General features: G+C 42.8%; 1 protein-coding gene across 23 annotated transcripts in view; it reads right to left on the reverse strand.

The window, feature by feature from the left end:
• Window positions 1-13568, reverse strand: part of LOC105834791 (twitchin) — a 95585-nt gene that overhangs the window by 10066 nt on the left and 71951 nt on the right. For all 23 annotated transcript variants that reach the window (XM_012677520.3, XM_012677516.3, XM_036290826.1 and 20 more), the window contains 19 exons: window positions 13259-13381; window positions 12243-13130; window positions 11753-12055; window positions 10666-11547; window positions 10217-10472; window positions 9737-10062; window positions 9279-9581; window positions 8758-9142; window positions 5404-5609; window positions 4593-5053; window positions 3822-4356; window positions 3412-3606; window positions 2667-3150; window positions 2278-2533; window positions 1821-2155; window positions 1619-1734; window positions 975-1259; window positions 645-784; window positions 267-530 (listed from right to left, as the gene is read on the reverse strand). In XM_012677520.3, the coding sequence (XP_012532974.1) occupies window positions 267-530; window positions 645-784; window positions 975-1259; window positions 1619-1734; window positions 1821-2155; window positions 2278-2533; window positions 2667-3150; window positions 3412-3606; window positions 3822-4356; window positions 4593-5053; window positions 5404-5609; window positions 8758-9142; window positions 9279-9581; window positions 9737-10062; window positions 10217-10472; window positions 10666-11547; window positions 11753-12055; window positions 12243-13130; window positions 13259-13381 (6743 nt within the window). The remainder of the gene's footprint in view (window positions 1-266; window positions 531-644; window positions 785-974; window positions 1260-1618; window positions 1735-1820; window positions 2156-2277; window positions 2534-2666; window positions 3151-3411; window positions 3607-3821; window positions 4357-4592; window positions 5054-5403; window positions 5610-8757; window positions 9143-9278; window positions 9582-9736; window positions 10063-10216; window positions 10473-10665; window positions 11548-11752; window positions 12056-12242; window positions 13131-13258; window positions 13382-13568) is intronic.

Raw genomic sequence — 13568 nt, forward strand, 5'->3', positions numbered from 1 at the left:
TTATATTAACTAGAAAATTATTACATACGCGCGCTATTTAGCTTTTTTATTTTTTGGAAATAAATTGCAATAAAAATTATATAATTAACCGTCTATACAAATTATCTTTTGCTAACTTCTTGATGACAGTCTCTCATGAAGTTATCATAGTATATAAGAGAATCAATCTAAAAAAACTACATAAATTAAAAATAAAATTTTCCCAATTATAAAAAGAGAGAGAAAAGGAAAGGTTTTTATGCCGCGTCCATCCTTATTTCACATACCTGAATGCGAGAGCCACCGTCGGACAATGGTCTTGTCCAGACCACCGTAGCATTTGAGGTATCCCAGTCGATGACTCGAGGTTGTCCGGGCGGATCTGGCACCGTGAACGGAAACTTGGCCGTTATCGGTTCGTCAGCTTGTAACGGGTCGGATATGCCATATTGATTCTCCGCTCTAACACGGAAGTTGTAAGTGCGATTCGGTTCCAGACCGATCACGTCGTAATGCGTGCTTCTTACAAAACTGCTGAGTTTCACCCAGAACTACAACAAATCCAAAAGAGAAATAAAAATATCTATTTGATATAACATTTTATGTCGTGAGAAAAAATTACGTTATCTTCTTTATTATTTAGAACTTTTTAACCAAAAACTTACACCGGCCGGATCCAGTTTCTCGACGATGTAATTCGTGATTGGCGAACCACCATCGTCAAAGGGTGGTTTCCACGTCAACGTGCACGTTTCTGGAGTAATATCGGAGATGTCCAAAGGCGCCAGAGGTGGCGATGGTTTGTCTAAGAAAGAAATTATCATATAATACACATCATTTATATTTGTAAAAATCAAAGTTTAAAAAATTTTCTTAAAGTTAGTATTTTGTTATTTTCTAAATACGATTGTATTTGGAATTTAAATTTAAGGTGCAGTTTTAAATAAAATGATGACTTGGAGATTAATAATTAATGTACAAAGTGAGAAATTTACCGACTACGAGGACCTTGCATGAGGCGGAGTCTGTGCCAACGGTGTTCGTAAGATATATCGTGTATGCGCCAGTATCCGATCTCTTTGCCTTCTTATTAATAAACTGTGAAGCCACATCAGTCGTCTCGAACTTGATTCTTTCATCAGTAAGAACCTCCTCGCCGTTAATAGACCAATTTGGTTTTGGTTTGGGATTGGCCGTGTATGGCACCGTAATAGTAAATGGTTCTCCAGCAATCACAGTCATGTCGCGAATACTGAGGTCGCTCGTGATCTTTGGTGGGACTATAACAAAACGATTAACACGTTGAATCACATCTCATCAATTTATGAAAAATTAATGACAATAAAAAATATTATTAAAGAAAAAATCTAAAAATATTTTTCTTGAGTAAATTTATATTTTAACATATTTATGATATGTAAGCTAATTAAAAATATCAAATTAGAAAAAAAATAATTTATAAAGTTAAATAAACTTTTATAAACTCTTAACACTTTTAAATTTTATATGTTTTTATGTGCTTAATTATGTTATTAATTAATATTCTTTAGATACAATAAAAAAATTTAGTACGTATTAATTGAAAACTATTTTTTTTTGACTTTTTTATAGAATAAAATTTTTAATGAGATATATTTACATGGTGCAGCGCTGGCGCGAATAATATCAGAGTTAGAGCTCCATGGACCTCGACCGGCGGCATTTTCTGCAGCTACACGGAATTCGTAATCGTGATTTTCGATCAGTCCAGTAACTCTGTAAAATAAAAAAAAATTATTAAAACATCTTTACTAAAGTTAGAAACTTTTGGAAAATACATTGTAGCACAATAAGTCGCTCACTTATAAGTAGTATCGTGCACCAGAGCCGGAGTTGCCTTCACCCATTTGTCCTCGTTTAGGAGACGTTTTTCGACGACGTAGCCGAGGATCGGCGAACCACCGTCGTGACGAGGTTTGGTCCAAGTAATAGTGATGCTGTCTTCGGTGGTCTCTACACCACGAGGTGTGCCAGGAGCACCTGGCGGATCGAATGGATGTCGCGCTTTGATCGGATCGATTGTTGTCGCTGGATCCGACGTACCGTACTGATTCTCAGCCATTACCCGGAATTCATAGACTTGACCAACCGTCAGATTCCTGACTCGCACAAATGGTGTCGTAACGTAGCTGCTCACCTACAAATTTAGAACATCTGATATTAAATTTAGATCAAAATTAATTTCTATACTAATTTTTAATGATTTCTTTCGTTTATTTAATCTAGATTTCGTGATAATAATTTTTATTTATTTCTTACTTTGGACCACGTGGCGGCCTTCGGTTCTTTCTTCTCAATCACGTAGTTAGTGATATCGGCACCACCGTTATCCTTGGGCGGATTCCAGAAGAGCGTGAGGGCGTCGCCACCAAACTCGTCCGCGCGAAGATTCTCAGGCGGGCTAGGACGATCCAAGACTTTAACATTAATGGTAGCCGTATCAAAACCAGATGAGTTACGCAGCTGGAGTCTGTACTGCCCACCATCCGAACGTTTTGCATTCTTCACCACCAAACTATAATAAAATATTAATAAATATAATGTCATGCGACTTTATCGTAATAAATTATATATTCTCGTTATTGATTACCTGTTTATAACTGTTATTTTTTTAATAATTAAAAAACGATTAAACATTAAACACAAACCTGGCATAATCACTGGCCAGTTGTTGATGTACACGTGGATCGGTATCATCTTTAACGACGTCGTTTGCGAACCATGTGGCGGTTGGTTGGGGAAAGCCGATGTAAGGCACGTGAATAGAGAAATCTTCGCCGGCGCGAACCGTAATGTCGCGAACTCCACCGAGATCCATGACTGGTTTGTTAGGTTGTTCTTCGATGACAATCGGATTGCTGGGTCGACTCGGATCGCTGCTACCTACGTCATTTACCGCAAACACCCTGAAGAGATACTCCTCACCTTCTTTCAACTTCGGTACAGTGTATACATTGCTAGGTATGGGCGCGCCGTTTACATCTGACCAATCATCATCACCCTTAGCCTTCTTCTGAATGATGTATCCTCGAATCTTCGAACCACCGTCGCTTCGCGGTGGTCGCCAACTTAGGGTCACCGAATCCTTGGTAATTCTGTCCGCCTTAGGCGGCTCCGGTGCGTCAGGGCGTACTACAATGATAATGACAATACAATTAAATATTATAGAAAAATATAACAATGTAACTAAAACTAATGATTCACTAATAATTAATAATTAAAAATAAAATTAGAAATTAAAATTAATATTATTGTAATAATTGTAATAAGAATTAAAAATTAAAATTAAAATATAAAATGTTCAAATTATAGCATTTTTAAAAGAAATTATTTGTAATTGAAATTGCATTCATAGTAACAGACTAATATAATTGATTAAAATAATATACTTACGGCGCTGATGTCCGGCTGTGATCGGTTCAGTGGGCTTGCTGGGTTTACCAGGTCCAGCCTCGTTGACAGCGATGACTCTAAATTCATATCGTGAACCCTCGTGAAGATCTTGTACAGTGAACGTTGTGTTCGGGGTGGGATAGTTATTGACTTTCAACCATTCGCCACCACGCTCGCGCCTTTCCACGTAATAACCTGAAAAAAATAATGAAAATAACGTGTAACGTGTACTATGTACAACATAAATTTTTTCAGCGCAATATTTCCAAGAAGATTTTAAAAATTAAGTTTTAACAATAACGAGAAAGCTCTTTAAATTTAATATAACATAGTATTAGATAATAAAATATTAATCTTTGCCTCCTAAAAAAAAATAGATAATCATAAATTAATTTATTGCAATAATTTACCAGTAATAGGTTTTCCTCCTGTATTAATAGGCGGATTCCATGCTAGGCTGCAGCTGTTGGGAGTGTAACCGAGAACCTCAGGCTGGCTTGGTGCATCTGGCGGATCATACGGACTCTTGGCAATTACAGGTTTACCCTCTAAGGGCTCCGACACGCCGTACATGTTCTCAGCGCGGACCCTGAAGACGTACTTTTTGCCTTCAGATAAACCCTTCGCCGTGAAGCTCGTCCTGGGAACGTATCCAGGTACTTGTCGCCAATTGTCAGAACCATAATCCGAAACCTCAACAATATAGTTTGTGATGTCGGATCCGCCATTGTCCACTGGTGGATTCCAGGACAGCCCAACAGATTCCTGTGTCGTGCCGGTATATTGCAGAGGACCTTGAGGTGGTCCAGGCTTGTCGACAACTATCACTTCGATGTCGGCCGAATCCTTTCCATGCTCGTTTGTTGCGGTCACGGTGTACATGCCACCATCATCTCGCACGGATTTTTCAATGAGTAGCTGCGTTCGATCGCTCTTGGTCTCAGTCTAAACATATAAAAATATGCATATAGAAAAGAAAAAAATAATGATTTAAACTGTATAAAAGACTAAAGAGTTGAAAGGTTTCTAAAAAAAAGTAAAGAATAAAATATAATTTATACATTGTTAAATATAACAAAAGTATTGTAAAATAAAATACTCACAGAAAAATTCTTCATAACAATTAAAAATATATTTAATAGATTAATTAAATTTATAAATACTAGTCAAATTAAACTTACAGATAGGCGAAGAGTTTCCATTAGTGATTTCCCATCCTTGGTCCATTCAATTTTCGGCGTGGGTGCACCGGACAATGGTATATTGACGTTGATCGGTTCTCCAGCGCGGACCTTGATCTTGCGTCCAATTAAAGCGTCCAGATTAAGTTTCGGTTTCTCTTTCATAGGTTTAGCCGTAAATACAGACGAGGTCTCGCTCGGTTTTCCAGCGCCTGCGGCATTTATAGCTGATACACGATACTCGTACTGATGACCCTCAGTTACATGATCATCGTAATATTCAGGATATCTGATGGGTTCTTTATTCTGCTTTATCCAGCGACCCGTAGCGCGATCGCGTCGTTCCACGTCGTAGCCAATGATCTTGGAGCCGCCGTTGCTAATAGGCGGAGTCCATTTGATTTTGATATGATCTTTGTCAGCGTCCACGCATTCTGGTTTGCCAGGTTGTCCAGGAACCACTAAATAATTAAAACAGAATGTAACAAATCAATAAAGAGTTAACGTTTAAACAAATGTAAATTTCCGCATCTATAAAATTATTATTTACATTTGTATTATATTACATATATGTTCAAAATTTAATATATTAAGATATTAATATTTTTGTAATTAAATATAAAAAGTCAGAAACTATTTTTAATTCTTAAAAGTAATCTCTAAAAATATTTAAATATCTAATAAACTTATAATAATTCGAAATCTTTTATTTTTTAAACATATATATGTACGTTTTAACATTAGAGATTAGGGTGAAGACAGTAAATATTATTATTAATAAAAAATATTATTATTAATAAAAAATATTCACCGAATTGGTTCTTGGCAACAACAGATCGATCAGTGGTCAATGGCTCGGAGCGACCCTGAAGATTTTCCGCACACACGCGAAATTCATACGTAGTTCCCTCGAGTAATCTTGGTACAGTCGCATGATTATACTTGGGATTAACATGTGTAACCGCTGGTACCCAACCACCACCATGCGTAAGATCACGTTTTTCAATGATGTATCCACTGTAAAAAATAGATTAACATATGTACGAAATTAATAAGTACATGAATTATTTTATTACTCTATTTATAATGCCATTCTCTTCTTATATGTACTAGAACATCACACGCGTGCGCTGGGCGCGCGCTATTTGACTTTTCACTTTAAAAATAATAATAATTGCAATTTGATTTTCTCTATCTTTCGTTTACATTAATCAAACGTCTTCTGCAATTTTGAATAAAAAAATGTAAAGTTTAATTATACATACATACATACATACATACATACATACATACATACATACATACATACATACCTACATACCTACCTACATACATACAGACCAACATACATACCTACTTGCATACTTACTGCTACTTAGCTACCTAGCTACCTAGCAACATATTTATCTAATTACGCTCGCTCGATTGCTTCCTCCCTCCCACCCTTTTTTACTCACTTACTCGCTCACTCCTTGCTTACTCCTCGCTTACTCCTCGCTCACTCCTCGCTCCCTCCTCGTTCCCTCCTCGCTCACTCATCGCTCACTCCTCGCTCACTCCTCGCTCACTCACTCGCTCACTCACTTGCTTACTCCTCGCTCCCTCCTCGCTCCCTCCTCGCTCCCTCCTCGCTCACTCCTCGCTCACTCCTCGCTCACTCACTCGCTCACTCCTCGCTCACTCCCGACTTACTCCTCGCTCACTCCCGGCTCACTCCCGGCTCACTCCTCGCTCACTCCCGACTTACTCCTCGCTCACTCCCGGCTCACTCCCGGCTCACTCCTCGCTCACTCCCGGCTCACTCCCGGCTTACTCCCGGCTCACTCCTCGCTCACTCCCGGCTCACTCTTCGCTCACTCACTCGCTCACTCCTGGTTCACTCCTGGCTCACTCCCGGCTCACTCCCGGCTCACTCCTCGCTCACTCCCGGCTCACTCCTCGCTCACTCGTGGCTCACTCCTGGCTCACTTTTGGCTTACTTCTGGCTCACTCCTGGCTCACTCCTGGCTTACCCCTGACTCACTTCTGGCTCACTCCCGGCTCACTCCCGGCTCACTCCCGGCTCACTCCCGGCTTACTCCCGGCTTACTCCCGGCTTACTCCCGGCTCACTCCTGGCTTACTCCTGGCTCACTCCCGGCTCACTCCTCGCTCACTCCTCGCTCACTCTTAGCTCATTCCTCGCTTACTCCTCGCTCACTCACTCGCTCACTCCTTGCTCACTCCTCGCTCCCTCCTCGCTCCCTTCTCGCTCCCTCCTCGCTCCCTCCTCGCCCCCTCCTCGCCCCTTCTTGCTCACTCCTCGCTCCCTCCTCGCTCCCTCCTCGCTCACTCCCAGCTCACTCCTCGCTCACTCCTCGCTCACTCCTCGCTCACTCCTTGCTCACTCCTCGCTCACTCCCCGCTCACTCCCGGCTCACTCCTCGCTCACTCCTGGCTCACTCCTGGCTCACTCCTAGCTCACTCCTGGCTTACTCTTGACTCACTTCTGGCTCACTCCCGGCTCACTCCCGGCTCACTCCCGGCTCACTCCCGGCTCACTCCCGGCTCACTCCCGGCTCACTCCCGGCTTACTCCCGGCTTACTCCCGGCTCACTCCTGGCTTACTCCTGGCTCACTCCTCGCTCCCTTCTCGCTCCCTCCTCGCTCCCTCCTCGCCCCCTCCTCGCCCCTTCTTGCTCACTCCTCGCTCACTCCCCGCTCACTCCCGGCTCACTCCTCGCTCACTCCTGGCTCACTCCTCGCTCCCTTCTCGCTTCCTCCTCGCTCCCTCCTCGCCCCCTCCTCGCCCCTTCTTGCTCACTCCTCGCTCCCTCCTCGCTCCCTCCTCGCTCACTCCCAGCTCACTCCTCGCTCACTCCTCGCTCACTCCTTGCTCACTCCTCGCTCACTCCCCGCTCACTCCCGGCTCACTCCTCGCTCACTCCTGGCTCACTCCTGGCTCACTCCTAGCTCACTCCTGGCTTACTCTTGACTCACTTCTGGCTCACTCCCGGCTCACTCCCGGCTCACTCCCGGCTCACTCCCGGCTCACTCCCGGCTCACTCCCGGCTCACTCCCGGCTTACTCCCGGCTTACTCCCGGCTCACTCCTGGCTTACTCCTGGCTCACTCCCGGCTCACTCCTCGCTCACTCCTCGCTCACTCTTAGCTCACTCCTCGCTTACTCCTCGCTCACTCACTCGCTCACTCCTCGCTCCCTCCTCGCTCAGTCACTCGCTCATTCCTGGCTCATCTACTCGCTCACTCCTTGCTCACTCCTTGCTCACTCACTCGCTCACTCCTTGCTCACTCCTCGCTCCCTCCTCGCTCCCTCCTCGCCCCCTCCTCGCCCCCTCCTCGCCCCCTTCTTGCTCACTCCTCGCTCCCTCTTCGCTCCCTTCTCGCTCACTCCCGGCTCACTCCTCGCTCACTCCTCGCTCACTCCTCGCTCACTCCTCGCTCACTCCCCGCTCACTCCCGGCTCACTCCTCGCTCACTCTTCGCTCACTCTTAGCTCACTCCTCGCTCACTCCTCGCTCACTCACTTGCTCACTCCTCGCTCCCTCCTCGCTCAGTCACTCGCTCACTCCTTGCTCATCTACTCGCTCACTCCTTGCTCACTCCTCGCTCACTCACTCGCTCACTCCTCGCTCACTCCTCGCTCCCTCCTCGCTCCCTCCTCGCTCCCTCCTCGCTCCTTTCTCGCTCCCTCCTCGCTCACTCCTCATTCACTTCTCACTCACTCCTCGCTCACTCACTTGCTCATTCCGTGCTCCCTCCTCGCTTCGCGCGCGCTACTTAACTCTTTATTTTTGACTTTTTAAAAATAAATTACAACAATAAATGTATAAATAATATTTATACAAATTTGACAGCTGTCAAAATTACAATGACAGCTACTCTTGCAACACGAAGTATGCGCAGCGAGAGAACCAATCAGCATCGCGGAAAAGCGACAACAATAAACTTCGAGAAATGCGAGCAATCGACTTTACATGCCTTTTTTTAGATAGGATAGGATAGGATAGGATATCTTATTATATATTATACGTGACACAAATTACAAATAAAACTTATAATTTTTAATATAATGATTCTATTATGTAGAATCTTATAAATTCAAAAATATATCAAACAAAGTTTATTTTAAAGATAATGTTTTTTAAATGTTAAAAATTTACTTACGTAAGTTCGCTGCCTCCATTATCCTTGGGTGGCTTCCACGAAAGCGTAACGGACTGGCTGGTAATTTCCTCGTACTGTAAAGGACCTTCTGGCGGTCCAGGTTTATCTAAGACGGTTAATTGGAAGCTGCCTTCGTCTATACCGCTGCTATTCTTCAACAACAGATGATACGATCCCGAATCTGACCTCTTAGCATTAACAATATGCACGATTGTATGATAGCCGATCGATGTAATCGTAGTTCTGTCATTAGAGGTCAACTCGGTGCTTCCTACACTCCACGTTGCCTCTGGCGTCGGTTCGCCGATGAAGTCAATATCCACATGAAAGATAAGTCCGGCTTTGATACGAACGTCCTGTAAAGGCGTCTTGATCTTCGGAGCCACTAAAGAAATTAAAGAAAATTAATTACTAATAAAGTTAAATGTTATAAAATGGTAATAAGTTATTTATTATCTCTTACTGTAGTTTTTATTTAATCATCGCCATTTAAATTAATTCAAAGAAAATTCATAACTCACGGTAACGAGGTTTGGCAGTGACGAGGTCGCTGGGTTCCGACGGTTCGGACTGACCGGCGGCATTGACAGCGATCACACGGAATTCGTATTCCTGACCTTCCGTCAGATCCGGAACGGTGGTGCTGTTTTGTCCAGACGGCACGTGCACCGCATTCACCCAGTAAGGGCTGCCCTTCTCCTTTTTCTGAACGATGTAGCCTGTGATCGGTGATCCGCCGTCGTTCTTCGGCACTGGCCATTGTAGATCCACGTGATCTTTGTCCCAATCAGTAATCTGTGGCTTGCCAGGCGCGTCTGGTTCATCTGAATAATCGCAAACTCATTTATTAACAATACCTTTCATTACCTTTTTTACGTGTTCAGATATATTTTTAGACCTTTACAATACACAAATTAAATTCTAAAATCTTTAACGACAATTTTATTTAAATTTACATTTTTCTTTTTAAGTTACTCACCAAACTCATTTTTCGCAATGATGCTCTTTGTGGTCTCGAGCGGATCGGATTCTCCGATATTGTTAACAGCTTTGACGCGGAACAAATATTCTTTACGATGAATCAGACGGCTAACTTCGTGGCTCAACACCATGCTCATACCGGCGTCGGACCAAGTTCCACGGGACATATCCATCTTCTCGATAACATAGTGTAGAATGGGGCTGCCGCCATCATCAAGAGGATGACCCCAGGTTAAATGACAACCTTCTTTAGTGATATTGGTGACATCCAAAGGTTTCTCCGGCGGCGCCGGTCTATCGAGGACAGTGACTCTCGCGCTACCGCTGAAAATTTAACGTCATCGTTTGTTCGAATATCAAGAATATAATTAAATTACACGACTTATAAAAGTTAACAAAATTAAATTGTGTTAACAAAAGGATTATTTAAAAATATTTTTAAATTATTTTATTAAATATTAATCTTTTCATCAAGTACCTGCAGCTACCGTGCTCGTTCTCCAAAGTCAAAGTGTAACGCCCAGTATCACCACGCACAGAGAACGGAATCTCAAAAGAAGTTTCAGTATTGGTGGTATACATCTCGTGACGAGCATCAGCCACAATCTGAACACCATCGCGACTCCACGTGGCTTTCGGTTTAGGTGATGCCACAATAGGAATGGTGTAGCTAATTTTCTGACCAGCGCGAACCACCAAATCGTTCAGCAAGTGCGTGTCAAACGAAGGAGAAACTGCAATTAATACAAGAAGAAATTATGTAGTATTATAAACAGAAAAAAACGGTTTATCAAAAAGAAAGCAATTATATAATTCTTTATAAAAATTAATTTTTAATAAATTATTTTTATAAAATAATTCATTCTTTTTATAAAATAATTTAATTATCTAAAGCTAATTTTATAGCAAAATTTATATTAAACTTACTAAAGCGAGGTTTAGCAACTATTGGAGCCGATGCCTCAGACGGTTCACCAGGTCCACCCTTGTTGACGGCAATAACTCTAAATTCGTATTCTTGACCTTCAGTCAGATCAGGTACTCTTGCGCTTGTCTTGTCTCCAGGTACTTCGGCGGCCTTTTCCCATTGTCCAAAACGAGGTCGTTTCTCAATTATATAACCAGTTATAGGCGATCCGCCGTCTTTCTTAGGCGGTGTCCATTCCAGATCTACGTGATCTTTGTCCCAATCAGTAGCGACCGGCGTGCCAGGCTTGTCTGGCTTGGCGAACGGATCCTTGGCAGTGATGGTATCTATTCCCATCAACGGCTGGGACTCGCCCTGCTTGTTGACCGCTCGCACACGGAACTGATAGTCGTGTCCCTCGATTAGATGACCAACCTGCGCTGAGGTGGTGTTAGCCTCGGCCACGGGCACCCAGCGCATGTTCTCCGTATCCATTTTTTCGACCTGGTAGTATTGAATCTCAGAACCGCCGTCATCCTTGGGCGGTCGCCACTTCAGGCTGCAGCCGTTCTTCGTAACATTGTCGATCTTCAGCGGACCTTCCGGTGGCGAAGGTACGTCCAGCACGTTCACCGTCAACGTGGCAGAGTCCTTGCCATTCACATTCTTAGCCACGAGCGTGTAAACTCCGGAATCGGAACGCTTCGCCTCCGTCACGCGCACCTTAGTGTTGTAATCCTCGTTGATGATCTTGATACGATCACTCGCCATCACCGTGGAATCTTTCAACGACCACTCTTTGCTTGGCGGCGGCTCTCCGGTTACCGGCACGTCGAAGTCGAAGAAACCGCCAGCGCGCACTTTTACATCCAACATGTATTTTCTGTCGATCTTTGGTGGAACTAAACACAAAATGTATTACATAAATAATTATTCAATATTAATTAAATTATTAATGCATGACTTAACAAATAATTTTATTCATTTTTTAAATTTAGTTCTTAAATATTTAAGTTACAAAAATATTGCAAAGTTTAGTTCTTAATATAATTAAAATTTGTTTAATATGTATTTTAAAAATTAGATAAATTTTTCGTAAATGCTTACGGTTTTTGGGTCGTGCTATATGAGACTTGGAAGCCTCCGATGGTTCACCAGGACCAGCCTTATTGACGGCCCTCACGCGGAATTCATATGGCGTTCCCTCAACCAGGTCATTAACTCTGCCACGATTTGTGTCACCATCGACTTCCGCACATTTCTCCCAGGTAGGGCTGTACTTGTCGCGTTTCTCTATGATGTAACCAGTGATCGGTGATCCACCGTCTTCCTCGGGACGGCTCCATTGAAGTTCGACAAAGTCCTTGTCATAATCAACCACCTCTGGCGTACCTGGCTTTCCTGGTTCGTCTATAAAAAAAAAATTATATAAAATGACATAAGAAACACAATATGATATTTAATATTTTTAAAAATTTTCCAACATTTACAATATAAATTATAAGTAATTATAACATTTATGTTAGGAACACGACGCTTAAAAAAAATTTTTTTTAACTATGTAAAATTATTACTTCATTAAAAATGGTTGTCTTACCGAAGGGATTCTTCGCCTCGATGCTCTGCATAGCGGTGAGCGGTTCAGATTTGCCCTGCTTGTTGACTGCTCTCACTCTAAACTTGTACTTGTGTCCTGGTGTCAGGCCCTCCACCTGCAAATTTGTTTCTGGTCCATCGGTCTCCCCGGCTGGCACCCAACGACCTGTGGCCTCGTCCATCTTTTCTACGACATATTTATCAATCGGTTGCCCTCCATCGTCTTCAGGAGGCTTCCACGTGAGCTTGCAGCCCTCGGCATGCACATCGGACGTGCGTAGCGGACCTTGCGGTGGGCTCGGCTTGTCCAGCACAGTCACCTTAACGAATGCCTCATCTCGACCGTTAATATTTTCAGCAATAACAGTATATTTCCCAGATTCCGCACGCGTAGCCATCCGCACGCTCAGACTGGTGTTATAATCTACATGCTTGACTTTAACTCGATCGCTTGGTCGAACCTCCTTGCCGTTCAACATCCATTTGGTAGTCGGTGGTGGCTCGCCCGTTACTTTACAGTCAAAGTTAAAGTTTTGACCGGCTTTGATCCTCACCTCGATCAGATTAGTGCGATCGATCTTGGGCGCAAGATTGCGCGGTTTGGCGATGATGGTCGGCGTGGCGTCCGACGGTTCACCGGGACCAGCCTTATTCACGGCACGCACACGGAACTCGTACGGTTGGCCTTCGATGAGATCTGGTACAGTAGCGAATGTTTCATCCGCAGGCACCTCCAGTGCTTTTTCCCATTCGCCGTATTTATCCTTCTTCTCAATTACGTAACCAGTGATTGGTGAACCTCCATCGTTCACGGGCGGAGTCCATTTTAAATCGACATGGTCCTTATCCCAATCAGTGGCTCGAAGATCACCCGGTTTGCCTGGTTCGTCTGCAAATAGAAAATAGATTTAATCTCAATTCTATTAGATCAAAAACGTTGATCATTAAATTAAATTTCATTAGTTATACTTGCAACAATTTACATAATTTTAATTTAATTTTGTTTAATTGGCATACCGAATGGATTCTTGGCTACTATTGTTTGTTCCGCTTCCAAAGGTTTCGACTCGCCCTCGGCATTGACCGCGGCTACCCGGAAAAGATACTCCTTGCCAGGTGTTAGACCTGTCACCTCGATATCTATAACAAATAATTCATTTTAAATAAAAGAAGTAAATCAAATTGTGTATTAAGGTATCAAATATACAGCTGGAAAATTTTATCAATAAAAAATAAAAAATAAATTGTTTATACTTTTTTATACAACTAGAACATTACGGACGCGCTATTTGACTTTTTTATTTTTGAAAATAAATTGCATTAATAA

This window comes from Monomorium pharaonis, chromosome 8 (genome assembly GCF_013373865.1).
Source record: "Monomorium pharaonis isolate MP-MQ-018 chromosome 8, ASM1337386v2, whole genome shotgun sequence".
Classification (NCBI taxonomy): Eukaryota; Metazoa; Arthropoda; class Insecta; order Hymenoptera; family Formicidae; genus Monomorium; species Monomorium pharaonis.